The sequence below is a fragment of the Tripterygium wilfordii genome, chromosome 9 (assembly GCF_013401445.1).
Source record: "Tripterygium wilfordii isolate XIE 37 chromosome 9, ASM1340144v1, whole genome shotgun sequence".
NCBI classification, from domain to species: domain Eukaryota; kingdom Viridiplantae; phylum Streptophyta; class Magnoliopsida; order Celastrales; family Celastraceae; genus Tripterygium; species Tripterygium wilfordii.
In genome coordinates, this window is record NC_052240.1 from 2,661,906 (window position 1) to 2,681,148 (window position 19,243).

The window sequence follows — 19,243 nt, forward strand, 5'->3', positions numbered from 1 at the left end:
CACTCAATCAAGTAAACAGTGCTCAAGAACATACGAAGAACTAATATTAACATTAAAGGCCTAGAAAAGGCTGCAAAAAACACCACAAAGCCAACTCTCTTCGAAGACCCGGCAAGGAAAGCAAAGCCATTGATGAGGAGAGAACAGATAGAAAGCATGATTTCTCTCTCTTCCCACCCACCTAGTCTCTCTCTTCTCAAGAAGCGTGAGAGACTGAGAAGTACTATGAGGAAAAAGAGGAAAATTTTTGGTGCGAGGCTGCTGTGGGCTGTTCCACGTGGCATGATCACAGGCCCGTCGTATGAGCCCGGGGAATCCGTATCGTATGCTTCTCTCTAAAATAAAAACCCTCGTGTTTCTCTCTCTATTTATTAATTTGTGTTCGGTGGCCCTTTTCTCTCTTTCTCGTATCTCTCGTTTGTATCTCTGCAGCTTTGCTTTCAATCCATACCCCCAATCCTCCATCTATCCGTTCACCCACACAGTCTAATTGGTTTGATCCACAAAGACGGGTAGCTTTATCTTCTTCTATCATACGGGTACTGTTTATTTCTTTGAGTTTACTCATTTGCTTGTGATTTCGTTGTGGATATTTCAATTTATCCCCAATTATGTAGCTAATTTTGTTTTCTGCTTTGATGTTCTTTGTTGGTGTTGTTTATTGCTGATATTATGTTGTTATATTGTTAATTAATGGTGAAAGATTGGTGTTTTGGATTAATTGGTAATTGGGTTTTTGAGAGTTGTGAACTTAGGTGGGTCGGTGAAATGGGTGTTGGGTTTAAGTGTGCTAAATGTGTTTGCTTGGTTAAGTCAATGTGCTTTGTTGTTCAATTTAACAGTTTGTCTGATGGATTGTTTGACATTTGGTTAACAATCACTTGATTTTGATGGTTTTGTTAATTCAGCAATGAAGCATGTAGTTGGCTTTGGTGCTTAGTATCTAGTCTTCACCTTATTTGTTCTTACTCCTAACCGTGCTCTTGACATTTTTCTAGGTGCGGTTCACTGCAAATGTTGGCTGCAATTGTAAGGTGAAACATTGAAGGATGAAGGATAATAGTTCCATAAGTAGTAAAATGATTAACAGAAACTGGGTATTGAAGCGCAAACGGAAAAAGCTTCTGTGTGGACCAGCTCTTTCCAATGGTAAAGAGGAGAAATCAGTTGCCTTGGAATCCCCCAAGATTTCTTCTTCTGCCAAATGCGGGGTGAACAACGAAGAAAGTTCTGAATTATCTTTGTCCAAGAAAAAAGGAAATGATGGAGTGAGTTATCTTTCCTTCTGCTGTATTTGGTATTTGTTGTTAATCACATTACCCTTGGCTTCTCTGCTTGCTAAATAGAATCAGTTGCATTTCACAGGCGCCTGAGTGTTGTACAATATTTCGTTATAGACATTTTTTGAGGTTCTCAAATGTAACCCCTTGGTAGAAGTTGAAACAATTTAACAGCCTGTTTAATTGTGCATATTAATTATCTGTCTTTTTCATATAGGGCCAGAAGTTTTGTGTCAAATCATGCTTGAAGAAATTTAACATCAAAAGTTTCATGATATACATATTCTGTTTGAATCAATAATTTTTTCAAACAAGCAGCGGTATTTCATGTAATGTCGTGGTTTAACAATATGTAGACAAATCAGGAGACAAATCTTTGATTTTAAACTCGTTTATTTTGATGTGTATACAGATATGCCAGCACTTTAACCATCTCGGCTATTAGGCTAGGACATTTTTTATTTTGATTTGATGTTATCTTAAATTGCAAATCAGTTCTAATGTTGTCCTTAGCATGTTGCATGTTGTTCAGAGCTTGGTTTTCAGCTGAAATTTTGGATACACCGGTGACTTGAAAGATTTGAAAAACACTCCTTCGGATCTATGTTTTACTGACCATTTATTAGGTGGTTATTAACTACGGGCATTGCTCATCTCATTATGTCTTAACTATTCTTTCCATATCTTTTTTTTCTTCTGTTTAATGTTGAAGCAAAAAAAATATTATTTAATGGCACAATGACATTGAATGGAATCAATGGTCATTCGCAGATTGCCGAAAATTAATGATCTTCTGTGGTACAGAAAAGGTATCATCTCGAGGTTATTGTACGGATTCTTAAATTCTTTATAATTGGTAGTGGATATTTAGCTGAGCCAATCTAGAATTTATTTGTATAAATCTTGACAGTTTGTGAGTGTTCAATGTCTCTTACCTTTTCTGCTCAAATTTTGTTGTACAGTATTACTATGAATGCGTGGTCTGTGATCGTGGTGGCAGCTTGTTGTGCTGTGAAAGCTGTCCTCAGACTTATCACATTCAGTGTCTTGACCCACCTCTTACGGTATGTTTAGTTATCTTGAAATCCAAGTTGATTTGTGCATGATTTTGTAGTTTTTTCTGATGAATGCAATTGATATTCACTGCTCTACTCTTCCTTCTTCTTCCTCTGTCTCTCTCTCTCTGTGTTTGTTACTGAAGCGCATTCCAACGGGGAAGTGGGAATGCCCAAAGTGCTGTCAGAAAAGTGAGCCTTTGAAGGCCCATTTGGATTCCATTTCAAAACGAGCAAGAACGAAGACAGCCCCAAAGAAATCTAGAACTGTAATTCAGTTATCTGGCACGGATAAATCATCCCAATCTTTTGGGTGTTCTAGAATTTCTAACAAAAGGTCTTCGAGCAAAGGCAAATCTGTTTTAAATGATGGAGTGAAACCTTTAAAAAAGTTGGAGGATAACTTTCAGATAGATGTATCTTCGAGCACAAACCTGAGTCATCCGTCAGTTGGTATGTCAATTGACGAAAGTTTGTTATGTGTTAATGCGGATGATGAAAAGAAGTCTGGTGTTACTCCACCAAATTTATCCTCTGAGAGGAAATCAAGTTCTCCTGCTCCAGAAGATCTGTCTCACCACAAACTTGTGGATTCAGAGCCAAATTACAAAATTGAGGAGCAAAATCTTGATGGTTCTTGTGCTAATGGATATCCCAGAAGCAAAATCATCCTTGCCATATGTGCCGCCACCAATAAAGATAAAAAAAGAAAAAAGGAAATCGACAAGGAGTACTGTCACAAGAAGCATAAGACTGACAAGGGAAAACATCCTGCCAAAACTTCTAAAAAGCGTTTTGCCAAAGCCAATAATGCAAGTCCTGTAACTGGCAGTTCACACCAGAAAAGGAAAGCTGCTGATCATGAGTTTCCTGTATATTCGTCAAAGTATCATGTGGGAACCGATGGTATTGATGCTCAGGGAAGAGATGAGGTACTATTTCATTTTGATTCTTTTATATATATATATTTTGCTAGCATGACTGTGTTGCTAATGGGAATAGCCTTAAATATACTTTGATTGTCCTGTTGGTACAAGCCTTTCCTATTGTTTATGTTCTATGTTTGTTCTTAATGCATCTATTGGTTTTGATCAGAAGCTTTTTAACAAAGAGACTGACCCGTTGGATAGAGCTAAGGATCATCTAGATAAAAGACTGATATTTGAAGAGAGTTTTGTCAGGGAGCTTCGGCAGGTGAATTTTCTCATAATAAGTAAACTCGTGTCAAAGTATTGAATACATTATGCTTAAGTTATTATTGATGATGATGCTTAAAATGTGTTTTTTGTTATGTATATTACATATATGCATCACAGGTTGATCGGGTTTTGGGGTGTCGAGTTCGAGGTGGTAATGAAGGCTCCAGAATTCATGTAGCTGTTGCTGTTGCAGATGTCCGGCATTCTAATGGTTTGCTTATTTCTGAAAGTCAAAAGAGTCTTACAGAGGAAGATGTAGCTAGCAATGTTGATTTAGATGTCGGAGTTGGTGAAATCCTTACTAAGGGATGCCACGAGGCTGTGAATAATTGTGATAAAGAAGAATGCAGAGAGAATAATATCAGAGTGGATAAAATTCATGTATACAGAAGGTCAACGAGCAAAGAATGTAAAGGAGGGAACGCCAAGGATGTGGTGAGGAATGACAGTATCAATTCAAGTTCTATAGCTCCAAATGGTGAAGATAGAGATGAGCTGACATTAAGTAAAAAAGATTCAGGGAGAACAAATGAAAAAATAACAGTGCAAAGTGTTGTTAGTTTGAGAAGTCATGATGCCAATGAAGCTTCTAAAGTGTGCGAAACTTATGACTTGGATAGGAGTGGAGATGTCAAAAAAGATATAGAGATGAAAACGAATAGCGACACTGAAAACAAAATCCAGCATTTGGCCATGGCAGAATCTGCTGGTGTAAATGGAGAGACTGTATTGTATGAATACTTGATAAAGTGGGTTGGAAGGTCCCATATTCATAATAGTTGGATTTCTGAATCCCAACTGAAAGCCCTGGCAAAGAGAAAACTAGAAAATTACAGGGCAAAGTATGGAACAGCTGTGATCAATCTCTGTGAGGAGAGGTGGAAGCAACCTCAGCGGATCATTGCCCTTCGTGCATCTAGAGATTGTTCACATGAAGCTTTTGTAAAATGGACTGGTCTTCCTTATGATGAATGCACTTGGGAAAAGTTAGATGAACCTGTCATTCAAAGTTCTTCTCACCTGGTTGATTTGTTTGTTCAGTTTGAAAGCCAGACATTGGAGAAAGATGATGCTAGGAATGATCCTTTGATGAGGAAGGGTGGAAATGATATTGTTACTCTTACAGAGCAACCTGAGGAACTAAAAGGAGGTTCATTGTTTCCCCATCAGCTTGAAGCACTGAATTGGTTGCGCAAGTGTTGGCATAGATCCAAAAATGTGATACTTGCTGATGAAATGGGGCTTGGGAAAACAATATCTGCTTGTGCTTTCATTTCATCATTGTATTTTGAGTTTAAAGCATCTCTCCCCTGTTTAGTATTGGTTCCACTTTCCACAATGCCAAACTGGCTGGCTGAGTTTTCTCTATGGGCTCCCAAATTAAATGTCGTGGAGTATCATGGGTCTGCAAAAGCGAGAGCCATGATTCGCCAGTATGAATGGCATGCTAGTGACCCAAATGATATGAATAAGAGAACGTTTTCCTATAAATTTAATGTACTTTTGACTACTTATGAAATGGTTCTTGCCGATTCCTCTCATTTGCGTGGAGTTCCTTGGGAAGTTCTTGTGGTTGACGAGGGCCACCGCCTGAAGAATTCAGAAAGCAAGTTGTTCAGTTTGCTTAATTCATTTTGTTTCCAACATCGGGTTCTGTTGACTGGTACCCCGCTTCAGAATAACATAGGCGAGATGTATAACCTGCTTAATTTCTTGCAGCCAGCTTCATTCCCTTCCCTCTCTTCATTTGTGGAGAAATTTAATGATCTAACGACTGCAGAGAAGGTGGAGGAGTTGAAGAAACTTGTTGCTCCACATATGCTACGAAGGCTCAAAAAGGATGCCATGCAGAATATTCCCCCAAAGACAGAAAGGATGGTTCCTGTTGAGTTGTCGTCTATCCAAGCAGAATACTACCGTGCAATGCTAACAAAGAACTATCAGATATTACGAAATATTGGGAAAGGGGTGGCACAACAGTCAATGCTAAACATTGTGATGCAGTTAAGAAAGGTTTGCAATCATCCATATCTGATACCAGGTACTGAGCCTGATTCTGGATCAGTGGAATTTCTTCATGAAATGAGGATAAAAGCTTCGGCTAAGTTGACTTTGTTGCATTCCATGCTTAAGGTGTTATACAAGGAAGGTCATAGAGTTCTTATTTTTTCGCAGATGACCAAGCTTCTTGATATCCTTGAGGATTATTTGAATATAGAATTTGGGCCAAAAACATATGAGAGAGTGGATGGCTCTGTATCAGTGGCTGATCGTCAGACAGCAATTGCGCGTTTTAACCAAGATAAAAGTCGATTTGTCTTTTTGTTATCGACACGCTCATGTGGTCTTGGTATTAATTTGGCAACAGCTGACACTGTGATCATATATGATTCTGATTTTAACCCACATGCCGATATCCAGGCTATGAATAGGGCACATCGAATTGGACAATCAAAAAGGCTTCTGGTATACAGGCTCGTAGTTCGTGCCAGTGTTGAAGAGCGCATTTTGCAGCTTGCAAGGAAGAAACTGATGCTTGATCAGCTTTTCATGAACAAGTCTGAATCTCAGAAGGAAGTTGAAGATATATTACGATGGGGAACGGAAGAACTTTTCAGTGATTCTTCAAGCATGGGTGGGAAAGATAATGGTGAAAACAATAGTAACAAAGATGAGGCCATAACTGATATAGAACTCAAGCAGAGAAAGAGGGGTGGAGGCCTTGGAGATGTATATAAGGATAAATGTACTGATGGAACCAACAAAACAGTTTGGGATGAAAATGCAATTCTGAGATTGCTTGACCGTTCAAACCTTCACTCAGGATCAAATGATGGTGGTGAAGGGGAACTGGAGAATGATATGCTTGGCTCTGTAAAGGTGAGTATTATTTATCAAGGTTAAAAAATGATATACAAAATTGAGGTATTACTCTTTTGTTCAATGCATGTTATCCTCCTTTTTTTTTTGTGTTCGAGTGTCAAATCTGGTTGTCTGTTGCTACATGAAATGACATGGCATTCTGTAGTTTCTTGTTAACTGATAATCAGTGCTAAACCTTTGATGTGGTTGATTTTTTCTTGATTCTTTTATGAAAAAGAAACTCTGTTTTCTCGTTCTACTTGTATGGTAAATTTTTGGTCTATGTCCAGGTTGTGCATGATAATTGTTTGACTATTTTATGTTTGAGAATGGCATTATGAAGTTGATTCTAGTTCTTTGGCAATCTCTTGGTTTTAATTTTGCTTTATCTTCTTTACTTTCTTTTTTAGGTCTTGTGTGAATTGGGGGGTCTTGGGTGTGGGGTGAGAGGGCATGTGCTTTTCTCGTGTTTCTTGCGTATAGCCTGTTTTTGGCCGCAAATATCTTTCATAGTTATGTTTATATTATTCCTCAAAAACATTTTATAGTTGCTAAGAATTGAAAATCTATTTGTTATTGATAATGAATAAAGGATTTGAAACTGTCTTTCTCTGACTTTCTGATTATTTTTGTTTTATGATTTTGATAAGCAGTCTTTGGAGTGGAATGATGAAACAACAGAAGAGCAAGGTGCTGCTGAATCACCAACTGTTGTGGCTGATGATGTCTCTGCCCAAAATTCTGAAAGGAAAGAGGAGAATTTTGTTACTATAAGTGAAGAAAATGAATGGGACAGACTTTTGCGAGTGAGGTAGGATTGTTTTCTTGCAGTCATGCAAATCTTCTTTTCACGTTTATGTCATCAACACTGTGTTTGAGCAACAAATTGCAAATAATTTTTAAATTCTTGCGTTATTTTGCTCTATGTGAAGGGGTAAAAGCAGCTTTTTTCTCCATACTTAGTTGAACTCTACGTAGGTTATAGAGTTAACTTGATGATCAAACCATTTGGTTCAAAGTATTTGATCATGATGATGTTATGGAGAGGCGCTTTTCACCATACTTATTGGAACTCTATGATTGTCAGATTATAGACTTCAATTGGATGTGTCATAGGTTCACATGCTAAATGAAATTAAAGCTACATTACAAAAGTGGCAAGAGTTGTCAATTTGAAGAAGGCATAGAATTTGGCTTTTATGGTTTAAAGTTTGGTGTCGTGATCCTTTTATGGATGACTGTTGACTACCGTCCTAAGCAGGGAGGAAGAGAAGATGTCAGTTGCAATGGTGGTAAAAGGTAGAACACTCATGGGATGTGCTTGCCTAATTATCTAACCAAATTCTAATTAGCATTAGAGAAGTAAACTAGAGAGGATATCTAAATGTAGATTTCTCCTCTCTTAGAAACTTTTAAATAATGGAAATCTAAAAGTAAACTAGAAACTAGAGAGGATATCTAAAAGCAGGCTGTTAATGTGAGGAAAAGTTTCCAGACCTAAAGAATGTGTGCTCTTTCTTAGATTCCATTATTACTATGAATCTATGATGAACTGAATTGCCTTGTGTTTTGGAATGCATATGGAAATTTTATACTCTTCTTTTATTGGTTTTATAGATGGGAGAGATATCAAAGCGAGGAGGAAGCAGCTCTTGGTCGAGGGAAGCGTCAGAGAAAAGCCGTTTCATATAGAGAAGTGTACGCTGCACACCCAAATGAAACATTGAGTGAGGTATTACTCTTTGCTTCCAGTACCGGAGCATATAGTTCTCTATTCACAAAAAAAAAAAAAAAAAAAAAAAAAAAAACTGAGATAACAAATATGATTCCCATAACATGTTTGCAAAGATGATGATGTTTGTATTTGAATTTTATATTGCTAATGAAGACGGGACTCAAAGGGTGCTCTGAAATGACATTGTAAAACCTTCACTTTGTGATCTTTTGCTAGCTTTTTCTTTCTTCCTTTTACTAGTTGGTGTCCATGGTTCTGAATGTAGGATGGATATTTCTGAAAGAAATGTAACTTTTCTAGGAGCCTCTCTCACCTGTCTTTCACACTACATAATGATAAAATTCTCCCATATTTGAACTGGCTATATTTTTGGAACTCTATACAACAGGCACTGATATTGGAATGGTTTTCATATCTGTTTTCAATGTAGTTATCCTCTGAAGAGGGCGAATATGGAGAGCATTTTCTAGCCATTGTGACTCTATACTAGTGAGCCTTATCTTTAGTACTAAAGTAGGTTAATTAGTTGAGGATATGGAGTTGTAGCTTTTTCTAGCCATTGCGACTCTGTACTTATTGAGCCCTAGCTTTTGTACTTGCAGAGTTGAAATTCAGTTAAATCTCCAGTACTTCAGTTTTGATACTCTCTCCCTTCATGCTCCTCTCTCAAACCTAAAGAATCGTTGGCACATAGCAATATTGAGACCACATGTCACCTATACTTTTCAAGTAGTTCCTTGCTTATTGCATACTTCATCAATGTATCTGTATAATCTTGTGGAAAGGCATACTCCCCCCGTCCCTCCAACCCTTGGATTCTGCTTGTTGATTATCATTTGTGATGTGAATGGGAAATCCACAAAAAAAAAGAGAGGGTTTTATGTTATTTTCTATTTTGTTGGAATTAGGTTCATCAGGTGTTGATTTGAGTTTTATTTAATTATTGAATAGTTATGATTCATCTTTATTGGCTGTTTGAAGTGGAAGGGTATTTGGTAAAAAACTCCCAGCACAAGGCTCCCGCAATGGTGGGGTCGGGGACAAGCATGATGTACGTAGACGTTATGTCCACATAATATGTAGATAGACTGTTTTTAGGAATTAAACCTATAACTTTTGCCCCTGCAACTCTACAACTCTACCACCGAGCCACATGCTCGCCTGTTTTAAAGTGCCAGGGTATTTGTTTGGAAAATTTTCTATAAGGTAATGATCATATTGCAACCGATGTTGGGTTTTGCGTGGTAGGTTTTGGTTCCCCTTTCCCTTCCCCCACATGCCTACCAAAGAATTGCAATTTGGGATCCTAATTGCATTAGGGTTTGGAACTAGGGCTTATGTATATCCATGTACTCTCTAAAGAATGGAGGATATATTGGAGAATAAGAATCGAGTAATTGGGGCATGCGTGCCTGAGGTTTCGTCCTCTCTTCTTCACCTTGATTTCTCTTCTTCTTCTCTCCCAATTAGCCTTCCTCTCTTCGCATGTTTTTCTTCAATTTCATTCTCTCATCCAGCTTTTCCTTGTTCGACTTTCATTTTTTCCTTCATGAATTTGTTTCTATCATGCTTATTTAGTAGTGGTTACACATGTTGATGTGTCACAGCCAAGTGGTCGTGAGGAGGAAAGAGAGCCAGAGCCTGCACGGGAATATACACCTGCCGGACGAGCACTGCAAGAAAAATTGTAAGTTCAACTTCTTTTAAACTATTTCACTGAGACAAATGCAGTTAAGATTCCCAGTGAACAGAACTTGAAATTATGGCAACAGTAAGATGAATAACTTAAATAGTGGAGAATTCTTAAGTTGATGAATAAAGTGCTGCGCTTTAGCAATTGATATAGTACAACAATTTGCTTCTAAGTAATTATGAAGGGATTTTGCAATTTTGGGATTTGTTGTCATGAACAAGCTTTGTTCCGCAGATTTTATATTTCTGTTTTCTGATAACCTTGATATATCCAACAGCTCTAAGCTCCGTGCCAGACAAAAAGAACGCCTTGCTCGAAGGAATACGATTGACAACACTGGACCTGAATCACTTTTTGAATATCCTTCCTCCAATGGCAAAGATGGGGATCTAGCTGCTGAATCTGTTGAACAGGATAGGGAGAAAGCTTCAGGGATTGACATGGAGCGTGACAAATCCAAGCAGCCGTTAGACACACTGAATATCAAAGACGATTCAACCTTTAGGCTGGGAAAACTCTCAAAGAGCAAAATGGGCAACCACTTGGATCTTCCTGTTAATTCTCTTGGTCACATGTCTCCTGACATTGTCCTCCCTAGTTACCATCATCAGGCCAGAGTCTATGCACATTCACTTCCTCCTAACAACTTGTTACCAGTACTTGGTCTATGTGCTCCAAATGCTCCACAGTTAGAGTCATCTCATAGAAACTTTTTACGAATGAACGGCAGGCAGAACAGGCCAGCAACTGGACCCGAGTTCCCATTCAGTCTAGCTCCTTGTGGTGGATCTTCATTTGAGCCAGATGTGAAGAAGAATGATGCTGCACTAGACAAGCTAAAATTGCAGGATTCGTCGGCAGAAGTGTTGCAACGACTTAGAAGTAGCTTTACAGATAGTTGGCACCCACATTGTCCGGTACTTGTTCTATGGCTCCTGTTTCATAAATATTTTCTGATACTGAACTCTTACTTTGATGTATGCAAAGAATATCATTGCATTGTTTTCCCTGCAGTATCCTCCAGCTATTTCACAAGGAAAAGGGCCAGATCGTTCGGAAAGTTCGAGTTCAAAATTTGCTGATTTTCAGGAAAAGATGTCACTTCCAAACTTTCCTTTTGATGATACATTGCTTCCCAGACTTCAGCTAGGAGGTAAAAGCATGCCAATTGCACCTCATGACTTATTGCCTGGCCTATCATTAGGCAGTAGACCTGAAGCTGCAAGTGAAACTATACACGACATTCCTAGAATGCCGTTACTGCCGAACTTGAAATTTCCTCCTCACGATGCTCCCAGGTATAATCAGCCTGAGAGGGAAGTGCCGCCTCCATTAGTTCTGGATCAGATGCAAATGACTTTTCCATCATTTCCTGAAAATCATAGGAGGGTGCTGGAAAACATACTGATCAGGACAGGGACTGGATCAAGCAACTTGCACAGGAAGAAATCAAAACCAGATGGCTGGTCTGAAGATGAACTTGATTTCCTCTGGGTTGGCGTTCGTAGACATGGGCTGGGAAATTGGGATGCCATGCTCAGAGACCCTAGGTTAAAATTCTCGAAGTATAAAACTTCAGAAGATTTGGCAGCTCGGTGGGAGGAGGAACAACTAAAGATCTTAGAAGGGCCATCTCTTCCAATACCAAGATCGATGAAGCCAACAAAATCTACCAAATCTTCCTTGTTTCCTAGCATTCCTGATGGAATGATGGCACGGGCATTGCAAGGAAGTAAATTTGTTCGACCACCTAAGCTTCAGCCTCCTTTGACAGACACAAAATTGGGTTTTGGTGATCTGTCTTCCAGATTGCCACATTTTGAGCAGTTCGATCTGCATGGTTCTCAAAATGAGCATTTTGGAGCTATTCCAACTTGGAATGCAGACAAATTCCGGGCAACCTTTGCTGGAGATTCTTCAGTTGCACCTTCTAATGGACCAGGGACTTCTTCAAATGTACCCGCTGAGAAGCCATTTCTGCTTAATTTTTTTGGAGCTGCCAACCTGGGCTCTCTAGGTTTGAATAACTCTAGCTCTCCTGATTTACTAAGAAAGGAGGATGAGCTTGGTGCCATGAAGTACCGTAAGTTGCCAAGTCTTTTGGATAGATCATTGAATACTTTGCATGGTTCTCTCAATATTGCAGGAAATGATGAGTCCACCAGCTCGAGGCTGCTCTTTGACCCTAATACAAGGTTGGATCTTTCCCATTTGAAAGGGAAGGAAATAGTTGGAAGTAATTCCAAGAACAAACTGCCCCATTGGCTTCAGGAAGCCGTGAGTGCTCCTGCTAAACCACCAGATGCAACGGTGCCACCCACAGTATCAGCAATTGCTCAATCAGTTCGTATATTGTATGGAGAAGATAAGCATACCATACCGCCATTTGTAATACCAGGCCCTCCTCCTTGCCTACCAGAGGATCCGAGACGGATCCTAAGAAGGAAACGGAAGCGCAGGTCAAACATTTTTGGGCTTGCCCCTCCAGAAGTGGTCCCAGGCGGTCAGAACTCTCAAACCCACGTACTTGGCACTGGGAATACTTCAACCTCTATCGCATTGGTCCCACCTTTCCATCTGCCTCCCCAAGCAGAGGCCGGAACTTCAGGGCTACCAGGCTTCAAATCAGACCTAAATTTACATGTTCCGAGTTTAGATGTCACCAATCCATCTTCGTCATCAGGTTATTTAAATCTGCAGAAGAAAACAAGCAAAGGATTGTCCCCCTCCCCTGAAGTGCTTCAACTGGTGGCATCCTGTGTTGCCACTGGCCCTAGTTTGCCATCTGTTTCTTGTGTCACTAGCTCAGAATTCCTGGAGAGCAATCTATTATTGCCAAAATCTGTAGACCAAGTTGGATTTTGTGACACACACAGTGCATTGGAGATAAATGAGTATAATCAAAGCTTGCCTGTTGATGAAGAGGGTCTGGGTCCAGAGGTTAGAGCAGACCAGCCTGATCCCGGGGATACAAGCAAGACTCATTCTGATCCACCCGAGACTGAAAAGCCTGACGTAGAGGACATTTCATCAGAGGGTACAGTCTCAGATCAACCAGTAAGTGACCATGAAACATAGCTTTAGTATAGAGTGAAAAATGAGCGCTCTTATTCTTTCGTACTACTGGAATTCAGGTTTTCAGCGATATGGGCGAAGTTTTGTAGGCACAAGTCAGCGAGCGATGAATTAGCTTATATATAATCATTAGGACATATTTTCTGTAAAGAAACTGTGAAAGAAAATGAAAGTATATGATGTTGTCTGTTTGTCATTGCTTCGTACTTCCTATTGGCTTTAATCCTCGAAGCGCCTCCGTATTTCGAATGCTCAATGAGACTCATGGCTCGACAATGAGTCTTACTTTCCTCGGGTTTGATTAACCCAAGTGCAGGTGATTCATTCTCAGAAATGGAGGTTGTGTGGTGTCTGTAATTGTGGAGTTGCTGGTTTCATTGTAGAAGTGATGGTGACTTTGTGACATGAACTAGTATCAAATGTATTTTTTTGCTCATTGAGACAACTTAAAGAGACACTGATGATGTCTTCTTGTAATCTATCTCATTGTGATACTTTACTGGGTTTTCTGGATTCTGGATGCAAGCGGTGATTGATTGATCCCTGTCATTTTTTCTGCACTTATAGCAAATATTTCTTCATTTTCACTCGTTTGTTTTCTTTTCTTGGGTTCTAAGCCGAAAACAAACAGGGAAGAGTGAGTGATGCAGTCCTGTGTCACTTTGAAGTTCCAAAGATATTTGTAGATGTCAACTAGAGTGAACACAGAAGTCAGTCATTGCAGCTTAGCTAAGCATCTCTTGCTCTCAATTGAAAGCATTATTTACCAACCCCTTAAAAAAAAATATTATTTACAAACATTGGACTTTGACTTGACAGGATCTTACATAAGCAGGAATTCATATATGGGTCATTAAGTTTGTGCCCTAATTTTCCAATGCAGTCAACATCATCATAGATCTCCCAACACAAGACGGACACAGAAACAAAAAAGGATCTAAATTCAAACATAAGACAATTCTCAGCAGTTGCAAGGATTGAAAAGTTGGGTGTAGGCTAGCTGTAGTCCTTTAGTGTGTTTAGTTGAATATATGTGCTTAAATTGTTGGATCAGTAAGTCTAGAAATTGTTACAGAGATCTCTATTCAAGAAAGAAAAAAAAAAACAGAAGAAGAAGAAGATAAACGTGTTGAGAACTATTTGCCACTGCCACCATACCATTTTGTCCGATTCATCAACTTGTATGTACACTTGCTCAAACGATTTTGGCACTGTTAGGAGAAATGAATCATGAGTTGCAAAACTAATATATTATATGTATTAATTGATCTGTCTGAAAACTAGTATTTGTTTAAACAGTAATGATAGTGATCCCAACCGTTGATATATATCTCAATTATTCCAGTTATTGAGTTGTGTGTATAAGATTTCATGTGTATTATGTAGGATATGTGGAGCCCACAAATTCACTTGGATGTTGTGCGTCCAACTCCGCAAATGAGATACCAATTGTTGATGAGATCTTTATCATTTTCGTCCCGACAAAAAACCAGTGGACGTGGTGTGGTGTGACTGGTCAGACAATGTGGCTTGGCCTCGGATGCTAAGATAGGAAACTTCTTTAAGACAAGATGATAAGTTTCTTGATATGCAGTTATTGTGTCTGTTTCCCCATGTTTGACGTTGACCTTTCAATATTCAAAAGAAATGCTTTGACTTTTGACCCATTAAATTTCTATATTATTGACAAACTTGTCATTGTAGCATCTCTTCCATATCAACTTTGCTTGCACTGCATTCACACTTTGAAGTCCAATGCATGCATTTGACTAATTAGTCTTTAGATTACAACTACCATGGTTTCGGTTTGTGCCATATTTAGTGCACATCATTACTCATTTAGATTTGAATTCTTGACTTTGGATGTCACACATTTCATATAACAAAAACACAAATTTTCACCGCTCATAAATTAGCGTCGGTTATAAATTTCATCAAACACCTCACGACTTTGTGATGTAAGACTAGTGACAAAGTAAAATTTGATTGGGAAACTCGTTTCAACGTGGTTGATATTCTCACTCTATTTTTGGCAAATTCCATTGTGATTGGAAGTTGACTCATGTTTATAAACCACATCACTTTATATTCTCCTATGAGATAATTTATGTCTTTAACATCCTTCTTAAAACTTTGGTAGTTATTGAGAGGATTTTATGGAGCCTATTAAAGGATTCAAAGGCACTAGTTTGATTCTAATAGAGAATGGAGACTATGCCCTACTTCGGTTAGAACTCTCCTCAGGAGTGGTAGTTAGAGTCTCACCCTCCCCACTATAAATAGAGGGGGCTACAGAGAGTTAGAGGAACTTTCAAAAAACATAGTGTTTACTTTCTTTTGCAGTTCTAAGGTTTTTTGTACTGTGGATATTTCGAATCCAGTCTAGTATCGAATTCGAGACATGTGCAATCCGAAATACAAGAAGATAAATTCCATTAGTAGATCTCTTGTCGTTGTTCTTATTTTCCTACATTGGTTGTTACCCTCCATTACCGTTTCTAAATAGTATATATTAGGCTATTTCCAAGAAAGCTACTGATGTGTACTAATCTTGTTATTATTATTAAGTAACTTTGATCAAGCAATTCTATTTTTCTTCTTCCATTCCTATAAGCAATGATCCTCTGCCTTTCAAACAAGGAAAAGACTTTGAAATGTTCAATTTATTTGAAGATATATATATATATAGAGAGAGAGAGAGACCATATATATTTAATAAGAGTTTGGTGTACAATCAAAATTAAGCAAAATCGCAAATGAATCATTGGTTGAGTGACAATGATTTTACATGTCCCTGACTGAGGTTATGAGTTCTAATCTCACCTCCTCCAAATATTTATAAAGAGGTGCGTGGACTTGATAGTCTACCCCTGCGTGGGTTTGATTTGTGCCTCCTGTGTGGAGCTTGTTGACACCTGTATTTTCATAGGTTTGATCTGGTGGTGTGTCGTATGTTGTATTTGTAATTGTAATTGTACTAAAAAAAAAATTAAGCAAAATCCTTTGAAGATTCCACACCACAAGATAATATTGTTTAAATATTGTTGTGTAAGGTAGATAGATACACATGTTTAGGTGGAAGAAAGCAATTGATTGAGAAAAATTAACATTAAATCTTAGCTCACAGTGCTAATGTCACTTCATTGTTGGCCACAATGTGAACACTGAGTGTATTACTGATCATTATTATATGTTGATTAGAAAAAGTCCAATTTGTAACAAGACCAAATGATCATGACATTTGTCAATAATTTTGAAGTCACTATTGCTGCTTAATATTCAAACCCTTGGAATTAAGCCATGCCTAAGTATGGATGAAATTAGAAATAATTTTTGAGAGGAAGTTGCATTGTCCATAAATGGAAACCAAGTGTGTAGAAGCCAAAATCATGCCCTAATTAAAAAAAATAAAATAAAATTGTAGCGAGTTGCATGCCCTTCATTCAGTTAGGTAGGAATTCATCTCAATCTTTTTTTTTTTTTTTTGAAACGGACGGATTTGAACCTTGATCATTAGGGTGATACACATCATCCTTACCACTCCAACTAGTGGTTCGGGTCTTATTAATGTGTAGTATTTAGCATGATGAATCCGACAGTACATTTTTTGTTCAAAACTAAAGAATGCAAATTTATGATTTTTTCATAATTTATTTTTAAAAAAATTGGTGCACCGGTTGGTTCAGTGGTTTTTAACACTATACCTACCCCGAATGGCCGAATCTGATCAAATTGGTTGAGGTTTAGGTTTCCTTGTGCCACATGCTGAGTTTTGGCCCAACTTATTATGTCGTCAAGTGAAAAATTTATGTGCACGCGGGCTGGACAACCCAAGTTTATCTATGTCGGATGTTCAAAGTTTATTAGGGTAAGCTTGTATGATGTCATTCTCAGATATCAAAAAAAAGTGATCAATTTTGTTGTGAATAAAAATTCCCTAATTTGACTCACCATATTAACCAGGTATATATATATCCAAAAATCTATATGGATCCGAAACTACACTATTTTCTATGTTAGCTTATGAAAAATATTGAACTAGTAAAACTATTTTCTGAAATTGGTACTCTAAAAAGTAAAAACAAAGAAAATGGAAATGACCTAATTTATACATAATTCAATTCAAGGTAGAAAATTTTCATGTTAGGTGGTATGCTTTTCGCATCCCTTAAACCTAAATAAAAGGGGAAGTAAAATAGGGCTTTTTAAGGAGTCAAAAAGGGCAGCCAAATAAGAGCAAACCATTTTTATGGGACTTCGAGATTCAACACTTGAATCAATAATCCACCAATTAATTAAGTAATTTAATCCTAACTAGTCAAAATAAACTTGGTTTGTACACTTGACTCAGGTGTCCTATATTGTACTTGATTCAATTCCTCTACATAAATTAACTTGTAGAGGAAATTTCATATAATTAAAGATGATCATGATCACGTTATATGAAAATTTGATGAAGAAAATCTAATTAGGTAGATTTAGTCAACAACACAACACACACAATAGTAACATGGGTAGTTTTGCATTCTTTCTTTAGTTCTAAGCAATTAATTTTATTTTATCCCGAGTTTATATGGGTCAAAAATATATATACTTTTTTTTTTGTCATAAAAAACAATTAATTTTATTTATGAACACGTACAAAGGTGTTTGTTACGCTGGTTGTCCTTGTTCATCATTTTCGTGGAAAAAAATAACAATAATTTATGACCAAATTGAAGCCAAGAAGCAATTAATTTTATGGCCAAATTGAAGCTAAGAAACAAGATCTGATCAATTTCTTGATATGATGATCTCATTGACATAACTCATAATATAAGAATGTGTTATTTCCAGGAACCAGCTAGCATCCCCCTTCTCTCTCTATCTTCAAATTGGTCCCACTGTATGCATGTTTACTTTGACCAGTTAAATGTGGTCTTCATCACATGCACAATAAAATAATAATTCATATTCATCCTCCCTACCCATTCTATTCTCTTTATATATCAAGACTTACCAAGGCAATTAGTCGACAAAAAAAAGAGGCAAGAGAACCATGGAAGACACCCTTACTAGTTCTACTGATCAGTGGGTGCAATCCTATGACTCTTTTCACTCTCCGGTACCATTCTCCGACTCCGCGTTCGCCACGACCGGTGTGGAGAGCACCTTAGTAAGCCCTAACAATTCACATAGAGCTATTGATCATCATCATCATCAACAACAACATCAATTGAGTCCAAAGAGTACTGGGTGTGCATCAAAGCCAATCCGAAGGAGGTCTAGAGCTTCTAAGAAGACACCAACCACTCTCCTTAATGCCAATTCTACAAACTTTCGAGCTCTTGTGCAACAATTCACTGGATGCCCTAGAGCACCAATATCATTTGCAACCCAAAAGGGTCCTATCACCTTGAATTTTGGTGCTGGGAGTGCTAATAATTATAGTTTCAGTGAAGATTTTCGTGAAAAGTCTTATCGTCAGCACCCCGAACAAGAAAATTGGAGTCAACAAAACGAGCAGCAACAACATCAACAACAGTACCAACAACAACAACAACAACAACGTTACAAATTACTTGACAGTGTTTCTAATGATGCGTCTAACAGTGGTTCCCCAAATGTGGAGATCGAGGATGACTTCGTCCTCGATGATTTTTCCTTGGATGAGCTTACTAGGGAGTATTTGTTCTCGAATGGATATAGCTAAGGCTCGATCGATGGTAATTCTCTTTCAAGGAGCCTAGCTGGATTCCCTCTAGCTTATACATGATGTGTTTAATTTTCTTCATTTTATGATCATTTGATCATCAAGCTAGGTTGTGCAATAGTTAGCATCCTCCTTTAATTTTAGGTTTTGATTTGTCAAGTAGTTGAAATTAATGTGAAAAGGATGCAGCTTTGTGTATGAATTGTCTGTGTGTTGATTTTGTCATAAATGGTATGGATGTGTGAAAACACAAATATATTTTTTTTTCTTTTAAAATCTTAATATGGAGATTTTCCAAATCAATCACAATAATCAAATCCATTAAACATATATACATAATATAAACTTTCATTTATGTGGTTCATTAATTCTTGATACATATATATACACACATGATTTTGAAATGTATTTGGCATGATGAATATGTTCGCAGGTGTTCAGGTCCTTCGGGAGAAGGGTCAAGGAAGCTTCACATGTTTTTCCTAAAAACACAGATGCCAATGGCTGCATAAGTTCACAGGACAACAGGAGCATATACACATGTCAAGGAATAACACAAGTAAAGTGTGTTTATATTGAACCATTCGACCCACTTGATAGTGAGTGTTTGTACATCTATATATCTATATATATATACTTTAGTAAGAATGAC

The 19,243-nt window shown here is 37.8% G+C and overlaps 2 protein-coding genes across 5 annotated transcripts; both read left to right on the forward strand.

Moving 5' to 3' along the window:
- Positions 1 to 77: 77 nt before the first annotated feature.
- Positions 78 to 13,448, forward strand: LOC120006287 (protein CHROMATIN REMODELING 4-like). 4 transcript variants are annotated; one of them, XM_038856279.1, is made up of 12 exons: positions 78 to 539; positions 999 to 1,268; positions 2,243 to 2,344; positions 2,482 to 3,267; positions 3,431 to 3,529; positions 3,652 to 6,414; positions 7,050 to 7,207; positions 8,014 to 8,128; positions 9,739 to 9,818; positions 10,102 to 10,741; positions 10,839 to 11,841; positions 11,971 to 13,448. In XM_038856279.1, exons 2-12 carry the CDS (start codon positions 1,050 to 1,052, stop codon positions 12,900 to 12,902), a joined length of 6,897 nt encoding a protein of 2,298 aa, XP_038712207.1. In that variant the 5' UTR covers positions 78 to 539; positions 999 to 1,049; the 3' UTR covers positions 12,903 to 13,448. The 4 variants fall into 4 exon arrangements, with proteins under 4 accessions (XP_038712207.1, XP_038712205.1, XP_038712206.1 ...); XM_038856277.1 differs by having other exon boundaries at positions 10,839 to 13,448; XM_038856278.1 differs by having other exon boundaries at positions 3,434 to 3,529; positions 10,839 to 13,448.
- Positions 13,449 to 17,903: 4,455 nt separating this feature from the next.
- LOC120006256 (VQ motif-containing protein 22-like) lies at positions 17,904 to 18,856 on the forward strand. The gene has a single exon (XM_038856228.1). The coding sequence runs from the start codon at positions 17,938 to 17,940 to the stop codon at positions 18,589 to 18,591; it is 654 nt and encodes a 217-aa protein (XP_038712156.1). The 5' UTR covers positions 17,904 to 17,937; the 3' UTR covers positions 18,592 to 18,856.
- Positions 18,857 to 19,243: the final 387 nt, after the last annotated feature.

Bases quoted from the DNA above. Each gene is read 5' to 3' on its own strand.
- LOC120006287 (XM_038856277.1), top strand. From the start codon at position 1,050: ATGAAGGATAATAGTTCCATAAGTAGTAAAATGATTAACAGAAACTGG. The intron at 1,269-2,242 runs GTGAGTTATCTT...TTTGTTGTACAG, and splicing joins AGAAAAAAGGAAATGATGGA to TATTACTATGAATGCGTGGT. The intron at 7,208-8,013 runs GTAGGATTGTTT...TTGGTTTTATAG, and splicing joins GACAGACTTTTGCGAGTGAG to ATGGGAGAGATATCAAAGCG.
- LOC120006256 (XM_038856228.1), top strand. From the start codon at position 17,938: ATGGAAGACACCCTTACTAGTTCTACTGATCAGTGGGTGCAATCCTAT.